This window comes from Perca flavescens, chromosome 13 (assembly GCF_004354835.1).
Source record: "Perca flavescens isolate YP-PL-M2 chromosome 13, PFLA_1.0, whole genome shotgun sequence".
Classification (NCBI taxonomy): Eukaryota; Metazoa; Chordata; class Actinopteri; order Perciformes; family Percidae; genus Perca; species Perca flavescens.
Window position 1 is genome coordinate 9,765,349 of NC_041343.1, and position 14,938 is coordinate 9,780,286.

Consider the following 14,938-nt stretch of genomic DNA (forward strand, 5'->3'; position numbering starts at 1 on the left):
ACAGTTTAACCCCGATGTGTTTCGTGTCGTCCCGCCCCAACTCTCAGTTCTCGTCTTCCTGAAGGGGTCTTTAAACTCCTGCTAGGGGCGTTAAGTTTAGCTGAACCTTCAATGTAAACAAAGCCGTAAACACAGATGCTGAACCCAAATTCATAGTCAAGCCTATCTCTCTCTCTCTCTCTCTCGCTCTCTCTGGGAGGTATGCTACAGTGTGGCAGGCGCCTTCACCCTTTTTCCACCGACCTCCAAAAAGGAGACAGTCCTGGAACAAAGAAACCGGCCCAATCTTCTCGTCCCCTGACCTGTGACTATGAATAACCTGATGTTGTCTAAGCTTTCCCTTTGTCTAACATACCACAAAATGGTGTTTCTGGAAATTCCACCACAGATCAGACATACATATCTTTCCATGCTTTTACCCCCGATCATAAAAATAAACTACAGAAGTTAAAGACTCTGACTTTTGGTGTATTTTAAATGGTGATTATGGATTTGACTGGAAAGCGTGATTTCATTTTTAGGGAATATTTAAGCAGGTTTGACTCATGAGCCGACTGCTTTGATGTTGGACTACTGCCTAATTCAGCATTTCTGTAGGAACTTTTTCTTCGCTCGGTTATTTCTCTGAAGCTGTGCTTTGCCTTTGTTCGTTGCTACTTGATATTTGTCTGCAGATCATGTGCGACTCAGTGTCTGCTGCTTAGCAACAGCTCCCATGAAAAATACTTATTCTTGTCCTCAATGTGACTAATCTGGTAAAATAAAGTACTTTTTTTTTTTTTTTTTTTTGATTGACTGATATAACATGTAGGACGGAAATTGTAAGTCTGGAAAAATCTGTTTTATTAAAACAGGTGAATCAGTCTAATGTTTCCCCCTTTCACTGGTCCACAATTTCCCTTAACCCCCCCCCCAAGTCAGTGGATTTGATCATATTCTCTAAAACGTGTCTAGAAATCTCTTCATTGTTGCTAGATGGGTTCTTTTATTAAAATGAGGGGAAACTCCATCATGTCCACAAATTAGATTATATTCAGGATATGGCAGCGGAAGCATCTTTCTTTGGTGTTTGACATTTTGTATACTTATGCAATAAACATTTAGAATTTGAAGAAGCCCCATTACAAACACAGACGGGGCCTCCCATCTACGGTGATTTACTGTGGATGTTGTTTATTCTGCCAAGGAAAGACATTTGTGCACAGGAAACTCATCTCTCAGTAGAGATGAATGGATGGCCTGCAGCCTAAATACAGCTGAGAGAGTAGTCCGCAATGACATGGGTCACTTCGCAACGTGGGAGTAAAATTCATCTGGAAAAACATGCGCAGTGACCGAGGAAATCTGTACACACCAGTCCACCATCTACTGTGTACAGTCACAGAGGGCTGCCTACTCTCGATCAATAAGGTAGTTTAATGAAAGCCAAAGGGACACAGCGATCCAGAGACTCATATCGGTATAAACATACTAGGAGTACTTTTAAAAAAAATCTGTACATTTATATTCAACAATTAAACTACTGTAACTAAAACTTTGTCTTAACATTGCTACTAACATATAGCCACAGTTATTTGTCCCAAGTCTGCACCAAAATTCGAATGCGTCTGTGTGTAGCCGGTACCTGTGCCATTACGTCATGCGACCAGATGTCAGAGGCAGAGGTGATGTGCTGTGCCTTGGTGATCTCTGACTCGGAGGGCCTGAGCAGAGTGGGGCCAAACACGGTGGCCAGGTTGTGGAGGGACATCTTGTTGATAGGCTCCTTCTCAGCCACCCTGCAAACACAAACACCAGCAGGTGATGAGAAGTAAGAATAGATTAAAGATGATTCGGATTATACCATTAGAGTTGGCTACTCTTCTACTGACAGGAAGCCTAACTGTGATCTGCAGGTGTCTCTGTGTATGTCTGAGGGTTATTATGTGTGTGTGTGTGTGTGTGTACCGTTTGAGGTGCTCCAGCAGAGTGAGGAAGGTCATGAGGTTGGGGTCGGGCAGGGAGCGCAGCAGGTGCATCATGCAGTTTTCCTTGGCTGCCGGGTCAGAGAGCGCTGTGAGGGAGAGAGAAAAAAAACATGTCAGATCCAATTATGGCAAGACAGCTTGTTTTTATTTTTTTTTATCTTCAGCTCTCATCTCTTCCAGCTGGGCAAACTGAACTCCCCACTGATGAAAAAACACAAACTTCCGGTCCTAAAAGGTACGCACCTATGCCCTCCATGAAGGCGGGGTAGAGGCGGTCGGTGAGCAGAGGCTCCGGCAGCTCCCTGAAGTACAGCTTCAGTGTTCCTGCGATGGCATTGATGTCCATGTCGCTCAGCATCACCAGGATATCTTTGGTATCTGCAGGGCAGACACGGAACAAAGAGCCATTAGAAAGTGAACACACCACGGTATTACAGGCCAACAATAACACAGCTGCCTTCTCCAGGAAGGAACATCCAGACCGAGACAGAGGCTTTAATATTACACCCAAAAGTGAAAGGTGATACCGGGCTCTGCTCTGTTGGATCTAGCAGCCGTGACCAACGCTGAGAGACTCTAATGCAACAGAAAACGTCAACACTTGACAGCTGCTGCTCCTCATCTGTCCTGGCCACCCTAACCGTCAGTTCCCGCAAATCTTTTCTCTATAGAGTCTTCGAGCAAAGGCCTCAATTAACCCTGGGAAACTACTACATATACACACTGAACTTCACACTCAATTTCTTCAAAGAAGGGAAATTCTTGATGACTGACACGATATTCTGTAATTTGACAGGATAAATTATTAGATGCAGGTCACCAAACTATCAGCTTAGACACTGTCGGACACTCTTTTCATCCCATCATCTTCACTGGAGAACAAACTATTGTTTTTTTGTTGTTTTTTTTACCAGCACTACAGAGTAGCAACAGATTACAGTAGATAAACCAGAAACACATTTCACAGCAAAATCTCTCAGTAAATCATTGTAACTTCCCTCTAAGAGTATGAAGGGAAAAGAGCGTCAGACAGAAAGAGACAGTGAGTGGAGTCTTACTGGTGTCGAATGCTGTTTTGAGGGCCTGGATATCAGTGGCCACCCCTGAGATCCTGTAGATTCCCACCTCGTCAATCCCCCTCTTCTCCACTTCCTCAATGCACTGACGGACAATGTAAGGCACCTTGGAGCGCTCGCGCCTGTGGACACAACAATGAATGTGTATAAAAGTGGCAAAGTCATGTTTTTTTTTTTTTTTTAAGGCAGTAGAGCTGTAAGGCACATAACAGCCAATTTTGGCCTCAATAAGATACATAGATCATACTTACTTTGTCACCACGTTTATTTTGACTCCAAACACCCCACTCTGTTTTTTGGACGGCGTTCTCTTTAAGCTGAGGTCCCGACTTGTGAATTTCATGGAGAATTCCACTTTGATCTGATGATGAACAAACAACACAGCTGAAGTATACTGCATTGCTCTAAGAAGCCACAAATGAACTTTGGGACCCTCATGAACATTCAAATGTAATATCCAACATCTTCAGGCTAAACATTTAGATTGTATTGTAACCATTACAGCTATACAGTGGAGATCTCTTTATATTACCAACTAAATTATTTTCAAATGTAGGAGGATGTAGGAGGATGCGTGTTGAATAAAAACACTGTCCAGTCGAGAGAGAAAAAAAAAAAGAAAACTTACATTGCCTTTTCCAAACAATGTAAGCTCGAGTTGAAACCACTTCTGTCTTACCCCGTTCATCTCTATGACGTCCATGTGCCAGTTCTTGGACTGCACTGTCTGAGGATCCAGCTGAAAGACACAACAGAGGCAGAAAGACATCAGCTGATAGGACTTTGACCAAATAATGCACATGAGAAAGAGAAGACCGCTTAATGAAATCATTAGATGACAATTGTCACCATGGAAAAGTCTCATGTCTGGATGATAGCACGACAACAACAATAACGAGTCACTGCCTCTACATTCACCACAAAAAAAAAATTTGGTTTCAAGCCAGAGTCGAGCCACCGAAATCCAGCTTTTACCTTCTGGGTGGGAATTACCAGACAGACCTGTCATTTGAGCTTTTTGACATGAACAGTAACACTTGCTGCTCGATAAATGAAACGCACCACCTGTTTTTGGGTGGAGAAAATGCTGTTCCCGCCCGGTCTCGAAACGGAGGACCTTTTGCGTGTTTTAGGCGAACGTGATAACCCCTACACTACGGTACCTGGCTGAGCGCTGCCCCTACCTCCCTGCGAACAAAAAATTAAGGTAAACACTTGCGTTGGGAAACCCTTACTGAGGGGATGTCATGAACGACAAGTTAAGACCGTGTAAATGTTGGAACAAGAAATGCAAAGCTGCAACTGACAGAGTTTAAAGGTGAACAAAGGCACTTTGAAACTGTGATTAATATTCACTGAGTCCACCGTTCACCTTTCAGCTGCTCCATTTTCCTAACCAGATCAAAGTCAAGCTGTCTTTGTGGCCTGTGGCCTGTGCCCTGGCACTGCGCCGTTACTACAACACAGTCACTAAGTCTACTTTGGGAAAGAAAGATGGCGCGTATGCTTCCCACATTTACCCTCTGCATTCTCTTGGGGGTCCAACAAGGGCTCCTGACCTACTTCACAGCACAGTGCACACTGGATCACACGTCCCATGATGCCCTCTGAGACATGATAGATGGCAGCCTGTCGTTGTTTTAAGTCTCGTGGAGTGCGTGGCTGTGTGAGGCCACAACAGCTAATGCCTTTTTTATTGGCTGTTTGCACTCCACAGTTATGTCATTACAACCCCTGCGTAGTGATGTGCTCAACTTAGAGGTAAATTATGATTGTTGGGTGATCATAGGGGCAGCGCACTTCTCTTATTGTCAGCATTAGGCTGCAGCCATTAAAAGTTCTCAGTGAGATTACCTCGTAAAAAGGCCATTTGGCTTGGTTTCACGCATTCCTATTATCATTAAAGCCTGTTTTCCCAGCAGGGTTTGGGTCTGAGACAGGTAATCACTGCAACTGGGCCTTTACACAGCTACTGCCAAGACGAGAGCTGGGCAAATATCCAGGACTAACTGCTGATACCTTCTGTAACCCCTTAAAGTAGACTCATGTTCCCCCCACCTATTTCCTTCCTATTACAGTCTGCTAATTTCTTTAAAAAAGGAAAGCTGAATTAAGATAAATTTACTTTAATAGGGTTGTAAAAACAAAGAAGAGCTTCTACATGCAGTGGTTACACTCATTGACCCCTTTTGAAACTATAACATCAACTGGGCTAATTTTTATATAATTTTTATTAAAAAAAAATACTTTTTCCTTTTCCTGGGAAATTAAGTTGGTTTAATATTACACTCAGATTTAGGAACAAAATGTCAGGAGAAGTGTTGCATGACAAGAGACAGCTATCTTGGAAATGAATTGTGATTGTCTAGCTGGTTTAAACAAAGCGGAGAGAGCATTTAAGGTTTATCCCAAGTGGCAGCTCAGCCAGGGAGCTGACAGGAAGTGGGCAGCAGGTTACAGAGCACACGGTAATGCAGCCTCGATGTGCCCAAATAAAGCTGGTTATATGATGTGAAGGTGGACAGTATGGACATAGTAGAAAATGACACAAGGGAATTAAGGGTGTTTTTATGGCAAATAAGATATAAAGCTAACTTCTGCTTATTCGCTGTATTTTAAGACATTTTCAGACCTTTTAAGGACCCACAGAAAGCAAACCAGGATAGCTTTAGTCCCCTTTCATCTTGCTCCGAAAAGTTAAACGTGCAATGGCATTGATTTCCTATCATATGAATTATGAATGATTGAAGGGGATTTCTAACACATGAGCAACTACTATACAGTATGTGTGTGCATTCATGCAAATGTCAAGCAAAAGATAAAAGTCAGAAATTGTCTCGTGGTTTTTAAGAGACATCCCAAGGCTAATATGGCTCCGATTAGAATCACATCACTCCAGTGGCAAAGCTCTCTTTGTAGGACCGTGAAAACTACCAAGGATATATGACTGAGAGGCCAGAACGGACTGCAGGCTGGAGCAAAGCACAGGACCACTTCAAATCTAGTGGACCGTTGTACACAACTGATTTGTACGCCTTCCGCTTGGGGCACACACTTGAAGTGCTTTCCTTATATAGAATGCAATAAATATGCGAGTGTGTGTGTGTTTTGGAGGACAGAGTAACAGAGTAATTCAACCAGCATGTCGCTCGTGTAGGAAGTCATTATTCTCTAAGCAGCTCATACTGTATGTTGCGGAGTGTGCACCAGGTTTGGGGCTCAGCTGGTTACCGTGCTGCCCATTTACTTTCTCTCAAACACACACACAGTCAAGCAGAACAGAATATATCATGACCACGAGTCTAAACTTCAAAAGAAGACAGCCGTGAGCCAGGATGTACATACAGCCTGTACTCTGCCCCGACTGATCTACAGGGACATAACAAAGCAGATAAGATAAGTCATGCTCTTAAGCTGCTACGTGGTCTGTCTTTCTCATAGGCAGTACAGGAGAACAGGAAGTTGGTTCAGTGGTCTTTATAATGACTCACTGAGCGATATGTGGGGATACAGCCTTTTGGGTCAAAATACGTTTGTCAATCGTTTGAAAGAGTTTCTGAAAATTTGATAACCAAAACTAAAGAGCTGGCATGGAGTTCCCCCGTAAACATGTGGCAAAAAAGAGATAAGACATTAAAATATCTGTTAAAAAAAGGCTGAATGCATTGCTTATTCTAATAACACGACATATAACAAAGCAGAACTTTGTTCTCACACAACCAACAGCAACATCTGTTTCTTGATTTGATGAAATAAAAAATACACCACCAGCTTTCTCGAGATAAAAAAAAAATGCTGTTCCCGCCCAGTTTCGAACTGAGGACCTTTCGCGTGTTAGGCGAACGTGATAACCCCTACACTACGGGAACTGGCTAGCTCACACCCCCACCCCCCCCACTCTTCAAACATAATTCTGCCCTGCCTGTGATGTGTGAGCCACACTCCTACAGCCTGTAGGAGACTGACTGACAGCAACAGCAGACTGACGCAGCGGGACAGTCAGAGGTTTAGCACATACAGCTCTACAGCAGGAGAATAATATATATCCATAAGCTCCTTTATGAACATGTTTGGCACAGGAGACCCTCATGGGTATGATCCATCCAGCCATCAGAATATTAGACACAAAAGCATTCTTTACTGACAAGCAAGTAAAAATACAAAAATACACCCCTGTAATATGTAAAAGTGCTCATATGATGCTTTTTCCCTTTCCTTATTGCAGTGTTTCCTTTAGGAAGTGGGGGCAGGTCTGTCTGAACAGACTTTTCCATATCATATTTTACCTAGTTACCCAGATTTAATCACCGGGTTGCAGACAGTTAAGTGTCTGATTTGGATGCTTGTTTGTCCTGCACGCGTATGAATATATATTTCTTTTAAAAACTAGCGCTGAATATGTACGTAGATCTAAGACAAACAAACCTAAGTAAGTGTGTTCGGAAACAGCAAATTGTGCAAACAAGTCAGTTACTGAAATTATGTTTAAAGCCCTTAATAAAAAAAATCCCAACACACTTAATTAGCCCATTGTGGCTGTGCTGAAGAGTTAATGCATGCATGGCGACAATATTCAAAATGCAACTTGATCTTTTGATATGCTAAATTAATGAATTTCTGTCTAATTTGTTCTTTGTGTTTCATCACAGTTTTCGATTGCCGCTCTCTGGCTGATTAAATATTCATTCAGCCGCAGAAAGCTTTTTATTAGTCCTTTAATTAGAACGTAGCTCAAACGGCACGGCTCCTTGGTTGTTAGCAGGATTACAGAAGAGTTTGTGCACTGATTGAGCCCCCCCACCACCAACTAACACATCACGCTGCAGTATATTTGCTTCAGAGTACAAGCAGCGTGACTATTTTTAGACAAATGGACCACATATTGTTTATATGTGCATCAGTGATAGCGAGTCTCTTTACTCAACAGCTGCTGATGTCACCATGGCCATGTGAGGTCTTTGACTCGGTTGCCATGTTGCCTTCGTACCCTCACTTCCTTGTTTGAGCCAATCGGCGAGGGTTTTCAGCTGGCATAGGGCTGTGATTTGCAGAGTATTCTTGCATCTCTGCAGGCAGTGTGTGATTTTATAATAAGGATTGTAAACAGCAACACACAGATGCGTACTACACTTATGCAACACAACCCTGCCTGCAGCCTGCATACAGAAACATGAGCTATCCTACACGTACAAGCGGAGAAAGAGTGAAATATCCCTTTAATGCTCTGAATTTGAGTTAAACACAAGCGCTTTATTCATTCAATAGTGCGTTTCTCACATAATTTCCTCTTCATGTCGTTGCTATTTTGTGCGATGTTCAGCTTGCCTGGACTAATACTAACTAATTACTGTCAGCTTCCTTTTCAGGCCTTCACAGTCACAGATGCAAACACTGCTTTGTTCCACTGTCGTACAATATAATATACAATACAACATAACCAGCAAATTTCTGATTTCATCTAGTGCAGCAGTGACAAAACTCACATATGCTATCAAGGGACTGGGATCTAAGTCACATTTTTGTCCTCTGATGAACCTTCTCATGTTTGTTTTAGACCGATCCATGTTTTTCACTCGTTGGCCTCATGAGGACATTACGTACTGTAGTTACTAGCTCATTACCTCACTATTCAGGTTATTTGTGATCTTTACCACACAGCATGTACCATTTGTAAGCCATTAGATCATCTCTTTAAATGTGTGCTCAGTGGAGTCGTCAACTGAGGGAGTATGATGTGTCAGTCTTGAAGCAGGTGCCAGTATGATGATCAAGGGGGGGGTCTTACTTCAGTTCTGATGTAACATTCAGAAACTTTTTTCAAAAAGAGAGAGTTTTGACCTAAAAAATGCAACTTCGTCCTGATTTGGTAAATTTTAGCTGAGAAGAAAACTTTTAGAAAACTGCTGAAAACCAACATCTTCTGAAACAAACCAGCAAAACTGGTTGCCTTTGATTATTTCAGATAAATGTATTAAATTCCCTGAATTCATGTGGTAAACCAGAGTCATCCTCTTTGCAGATCTGTTTGCCCTAACACCTTTTCCGTCATTACCTAAGCCCAGACCACTGTTAAGGCATGTGATGACCGTGCCAGAAGCCCACATCTCCTAACTCTCACCACCTAATTCGATGATTAATGGCTTGTTGTCACCCTGCTGAAATTAAAGCCACCCTGCATACAGCCAGAAGCGATGAGGCTGGACTTATCCACGAGGGGGTCATTGTGGGTATCAACCTGAGAATGCTTTACTGACCTGCCGCTCCCCTCCTGGAGCTCATTAACCAATTGCAGATCCTGTGCACGGGGTATGGATTGGGGCCAATAAAGGGCTATGCCCCCCGGTGGGGACAGATGGAGATTTATGCGGCCTACATAAAAGGCCATTAGGGGACTGGCTGGCATTTTAAGCATGCAGGAGGGATGAAACCTTAATATCTCATCTGCACTAATCAACATACTCAAATGAAAGAGCATAATTTCGTAGGTGGGCTAAAATGCAGCGGGGGCAAGAGGGTGGATGATAATGGATGGATCTGATGCTATCCCATGGCTAAGCCGGCACGACAGCTCCTTTGTTCTTCCCACTATGCTGGCTGTGTAACTCCACAAAGAAACGAAAACCACACCTGCCCGGTAAACAGGTCATCAGCCAAAAGAACAGGATGTTAATTACACAGCCAAAAACCCAGACTACAACCGAGTAACGGCTTAATCATCGTCAACGTTTGTTCTTTTGCTGGGACACGTACAGTATGATACATTATGTCTAGTTCTGGTCTAATTAGTGTTCCCAGCCAGCCCCCCCATCTCATCACACTGTGTCTTAATTAGATGCCGCTTTAGGCTGAAGGAGTTAGGATAATTCCCCAGTGTGCTCCCGTACCCTTTAACAGAAACATTCCTCTCCGCACACTGTAAATAACACCATGCATGCCACAGATGAACACAAACAGAAAAAAAAATATGCCCTAAAGTCTGCTGTCCCTGCCCCCTTCAATAATTATTTGAAAACACTGAAAGTTATTGAATGTTTAATTCAATATTGTTTTGACAATTTAAAGACAAATTTTGGAAGCAGCTTTCGACCAATTAAAAAAAGCTATATAAAAACAGAAGTTAACTCATAAAACGTGCCGTTCAAAGCCTCACTGAAAATGAATGAAAGGATGAATGGGACTTCACAGAGCAGTTTGGGGAACAGAGATTTTTGCGCAGGGTGAGAGCTGGGGGCCAGTATTACGTGCCTCTAACTGCAAAGTTGACAAATGTGGACAGCAATGAAATGCAGAAACCGCCTGACATGGAGACATGGGACAGAGAGGAGAAGAATGATCAATACAGGGCGTGCAGGTCGATGCAGTAAAGTCTGGGCTTATATATGTAATCCCTGTTTGATCCCGCTCAGTACAACCAGTGGTCAGCCTTCCTCAGGCCTCTGTTAAATAATGGAAAGCACTGAAGCAAAGGTCAAGCCAACCCTCAACTTGGATTCTTTGTCCTGAATCGGTTTATCACGCACACAAATTGCAGCTTAAAATACTGCCGATGCACTCATGATCTAGATGAGGAGGACTGCTGAATAAATGTGCAAACACAGTGAAATAAAAAATTTAAATAAAAAAACGAGTCAGGTTTTAGCTGCATGTGCAGAGCTATGCAAATAACCAGAACACGTGCTTCTTCTTTTATCTTTTACATACAAAAAAGCATTCTGGAGCAACAAAAAAGCCCTTTGTCTGCTCCCACGAATAAGTTACAGTCTAGAACCTGCATTTAGACTATGCCATGCCATATCAGACCCATCTTTAGGTAACAGATCCCTTAACACAAGGTTCACTAAGTACCTGAATGCTTTGACCAAGTGACAAATGCTCTTTCTATATGAAGCTCAAAAATTAAAAGTTCATATATAAACACAATGAAATGCCAATAGTTCACGAGTATCAAAACATTGTGGAGAAACTGATGATAATTGGCTACACACTTAATAATTGTCAAAGTTTAATCAAACCTTACCCTTGCAATGCTAATTGTATTAAAAAAAAACTGATGCAAATAAGCTAGACACATGTTTCTATGGTTATTTGGGATAATGTGACAGTTAATTAGTGGAATCTGTGCTTGAAATGTCAAAGGGGCATCAGATCAGCTCAGCCAGAGGGGGACAATTCTTAAAATGAACAGCAGGGGGAGCTAAACTGATACTGAAACTCATAACCAATACAATTTAGTTGGAAATACCATGTACCATCATTAGTAGCTTTATATGAGGAATAACAGAGATTTTCGGATGCAGAAGGGGTGAAATACAGGAGGAATGAGACAATAGTGAGGAAAATTGTGATTTCATGTTAAACAGACTCATCCCTTATAGCAGTGGGTTCTGAAGTGATGGTGCTTTTCACCTCTTAGTAATTACATTGTACAGTCCAGTATCCAGGTAGGTAATAAGCATTCCTATCTGTGCTATTCATCAAAACGTTATTATCATGAAACACTTGCTTGTGGCATACTAACCACTTTTCAAAGCAGATAAAAGGCTTAGTAACAAATATTTACAATTTGTGTTACAGTAAGTAGCATCAAATAGATGCAAGCTATTATAGAAAAAGGTAATTTAAGGCGGAAAAAATCAGAAATTAGGGCATTTTTAAATAATGTTATTTTCGTGTTAGCTGTGGTTGGTGTTACAGCAGGTCACAGTTTAGCCCCCGTTAAATTCGGCGCTACATCACTGCCTCTGCTGCAGTCAGTTAAGAACAATAGTCAACTGTGTGCTGAAAGAAAGCCACCCAGGGAGAGAGCGCACGCACATGGAGAGGGATATACTGAGCATAAAAGAGAGCCAGAGCAAACAGATGGAAGTGACACAGTGATAAATAGGTGAGAGCAAAGGATAAAAGACAGGAATCACAGCTTGTGTGTGTATGTGACTTTTTTTCTGAAATGGTAAATATTGTAATATTCCTTTCTGAGACAGAATATCACCATGATTGAGATATGATAGATTCAGAACTTGTCTGCAAGGCCATTTGTTTCGGATGTCTAAAGGAAGCCTGATCCATCCTGCCGAGACCCTGTGTGTAGTATACGTGTATTAATCGTGTGTGTGTGTGTGTGTGTGTGTGTGTGTGTGTGTGCGTGCGTGCATATGTCAGCGGGAGACCTTTTGTCTGAGCAGCTTGCTGCGGACTCTGCCCCATAGCCTGGCCCCGGTGTTGGTGTGCCTCTTGAGCACAGGGGTCTGTGGCTGGCTGGACAGATTGTGCAGGTTCTGGTCCACGCAGCAGTGCTGCTCCAAACGCTCGCACACTGAGTTCAAGTTTACATCCGACACTAGAATCTCCGTCATCCCAAAGCCTTTGAATGTCTCTTCCACCAAAACACAGGTGGAGGGAGTGTGCCGCTTACAACAAGGAGAAGGGGAGGATGGATCCGTGTGTAACCTCTCTGCCGATCACCGGACCAGGTGCTGGAGAACTGCTCCGGGAACTCACCAGCACAAAAAGAAAAAGCTGATGCTTAGATATTCACTTCAAAAAAGGATAAAGTGTGATGACTGGGAGGAGAACAAGATGCTGCCATGGTCTCCTTGATAAGCCTGATAATAATTCCTCTGCGAGCTCATTCCACAGTCAGCTGCCAACAACTCGCTGTGCAATCTGACTTCCACAACGGCAAACACAGATACAGAGCGCTAGAGCGAGGCAGAGAGAGAGAGAGAGAGAGAGAGAGAGAGAGAGAGAGAGAGAGAGAGAGAGAGAGAGAGGGAGGGAGGTAGATGGGGGGAGTGAATGAGCTCCTGTTGTCACTGAGCGGCCTTGCTTCTCCAGATGCTGATGGACACACCTCCAAAGACCGGGGGAGGGAGCAATAAACATTCAATGAGAAACGAGAAGCAGAGGAAAGAGAGGGAGAGTGAAGGAGAGAACGAGGGAGGGAGGGAGGGAGGGAGTGACTGCTAAATGCTGCACTATGTTTTGTTCAGTGCTTTGACCCCTTGTCAACCTCTCCCAGAGCTGGTCAGCACACTCAGGAAGTTGAAGAGAGGAATGTAATGAAGAGAAAGAGGTGAAACTTTACAGTGACCAGGTAATGAATACTAAATATTTGTGGATAAAATGTCTGACACAGTGGAGAACATCATCTCACTAGAAAGGCGTCTAAAGCTTGTACATTGTCAGATGTCAGAGCCCCATTTTTTTCCTCCTCTTTTCATCAACTTCCTCCTCCTCTCTGTCTGAGTGCTTGTTACTGTGCCTTTTTGTGCAGATGACTTCTCACCACGCTCCTACAGTTTCTCTGATTTCCGCATGCACGCTCGCGCGCACATCCTGGGAGACACGCAGAGCGAATCACCATCTTTATTCAACAGGACAGCTGAAGCTGGCTGCTCTTAAAAAGCATATTCCTCTGTATAATGGATCGATAGGGGCAGGGGAATGTGTGTATGCCTGTCAAACTCCATCTCCATCCGCTGCGTCCCATCCTATTTGAATTAAAGGGGAAAAAATACATACTCTGCTGGGGAAAGGTTACAGACACCAGGCTGCATTTTAAAACCCCCAAACCACCACAAAAGACTGTCTGCTGGGCTGAATGGCAAGTCGGTGTCTACTGGTAGGTAGACAGATGCTTGCTGATTGTACAGTGATTCATAAAAGGGATTCAGATAAGAAGCATGTTACACAATCCCCTTGGTCCACTGAAATGGTGGGACACAGCTGTGTTTACTAGGACGGCATGAGGGATGCATAAACATCCAAAATAAACAGATTTTCTGCAAAATATCCTTCTCTGCTAGGGGTGTCAACCTCAACTATTGATTTAATCAAAAGTAGTAATGACCAAGGAAACATTTTCAATACTAACATGACTAAAGATATTGATTATTGATATTCTAGATGAGCATTTAATGATTTGTCTGTTCCCTCTAAAACAGCAGTTATTTGCAGAAAGAAATGTAAAAGAATATATTCAGCGGTAATGTTTAAGTCCATGTAGGCTCTGAACATACCTCAACAAACCAGTGTCCATACCCTTGTTTCCATCTGATTGCCAAGCGAATTATTAGCGAACTTTAAAATGTCGCAAATAAGAAAATGTGAATTAGAAGCGTTTCCATCAACGGGTTTACATCAAATAAACTAGACTACGCAAAGTCACATCACAAGTTGACGTTACGCATGGTTGTAGATTGCAAACCGGCGTGCTACATCAAAGAATTTAGAAGCTAAGTTCTTTGGCTAAATGGAGAGAGGCAGCATTGTACAAGTTGTACAAGAATCCAGGGTCGTGGCAGAGACATTTGGTGTCAGCGAGAGAACCGTTCACCGCTGTGCAGGGCCATACGATTCAAGCTGTTGAACCAATTCGTCAATTTACCCAACGTGGCTGAGACACAGGCAATAGTGCCACTACACACCTTGTGCCTATATCCCGAACCTTCCCCCATCCAATGGATACCGGGACTATATCCATGTGAGTTACATGTTCGCAAGGTTACAACTTATTCGGCAAAGCCGTTTCCATCTCCCATTTTGCGCATTAACTCTTTTTCGAAAAAGGCAAAAACCATCTCAAGCGAGCGTAAAAACTTTTTTGCTAATTTAAAATGTTTTCGAATTTTGCCGTTTCCATCAACATTTTCTTTTTTAAAGATTATTTTTGTTGGGGCTTTATTATAGAGTGACAGCGGATAGACAGGAAAGGGGGAGAGAGATGGGGGATGACACGCAGCAAAGGGCAGCAGGCTAGACCCGAACCCGCACCGCTGCAGGACCCAGCCATCATGGGGCGAACACTCTCACTGGGCGAGCCAGAGGCCGCTCCACCATCAACATTTTCGAATGCGATACTTCAAAATGTGAATAAAAATACGTTGATGGAAACAA

General features: G+C 42.9%; 1 protein-coding gene and 1 non-coding gene across 5 annotated transcripts in view; both read right to left on the reverse strand.

Annotated features, from left to right (window-relative positions):
* abr (ABR activator of RhoGEF and GTPase) overlaps nucleotides 1-14,938 on the reverse strand; it is a 139,746-nt gene that overhangs the window by 680 nt on the left and 124,128 nt on the right. For 3 of the 4 annotated variants that reach the window (XM_028596339.1, XM_028596340.1, XM_028596341.1), the window contains 6 exons: nucleotides 3,723-3,782; nucleotides 3,295-3,404; nucleotides 3,026-3,165; nucleotides 2,211-2,345; nucleotides 1,948-2,053; nucleotides 1,625-1,778 (listed from right to left, as the gene is read on the reverse strand). In XM_028596339.1, the coding sequence (XP_028452140.1) occupies nucleotides 1,625-1,778; nucleotides 1,948-2,053; nucleotides 2,211-2,345; nucleotides 3,026-3,165; nucleotides 3,295-3,404; nucleotides 3,723-3,782 (705 nt within the window). Of the gene's footprint in view, nucleotides 1-1,624; nucleotides 1,779-1,947; nucleotides 2,054-2,210; nucleotides 2,346-3,025; nucleotides 3,166-3,294; nucleotides 3,405-3,722; nucleotides 3,783-12,210; nucleotides 12,719-14,938 lie in introns of those variants that run through there. The other variant, XM_028596342.1, reaches the window with a different exon arrangement.
* trnav-aac (transfer RNA valine (anticodon AAC)) lies at nucleotides 6,840-6,912 on the reverse strand. The gene has a single exon. It is a non-coding gene; the product is annotated as a tRNA-Val (tRNA).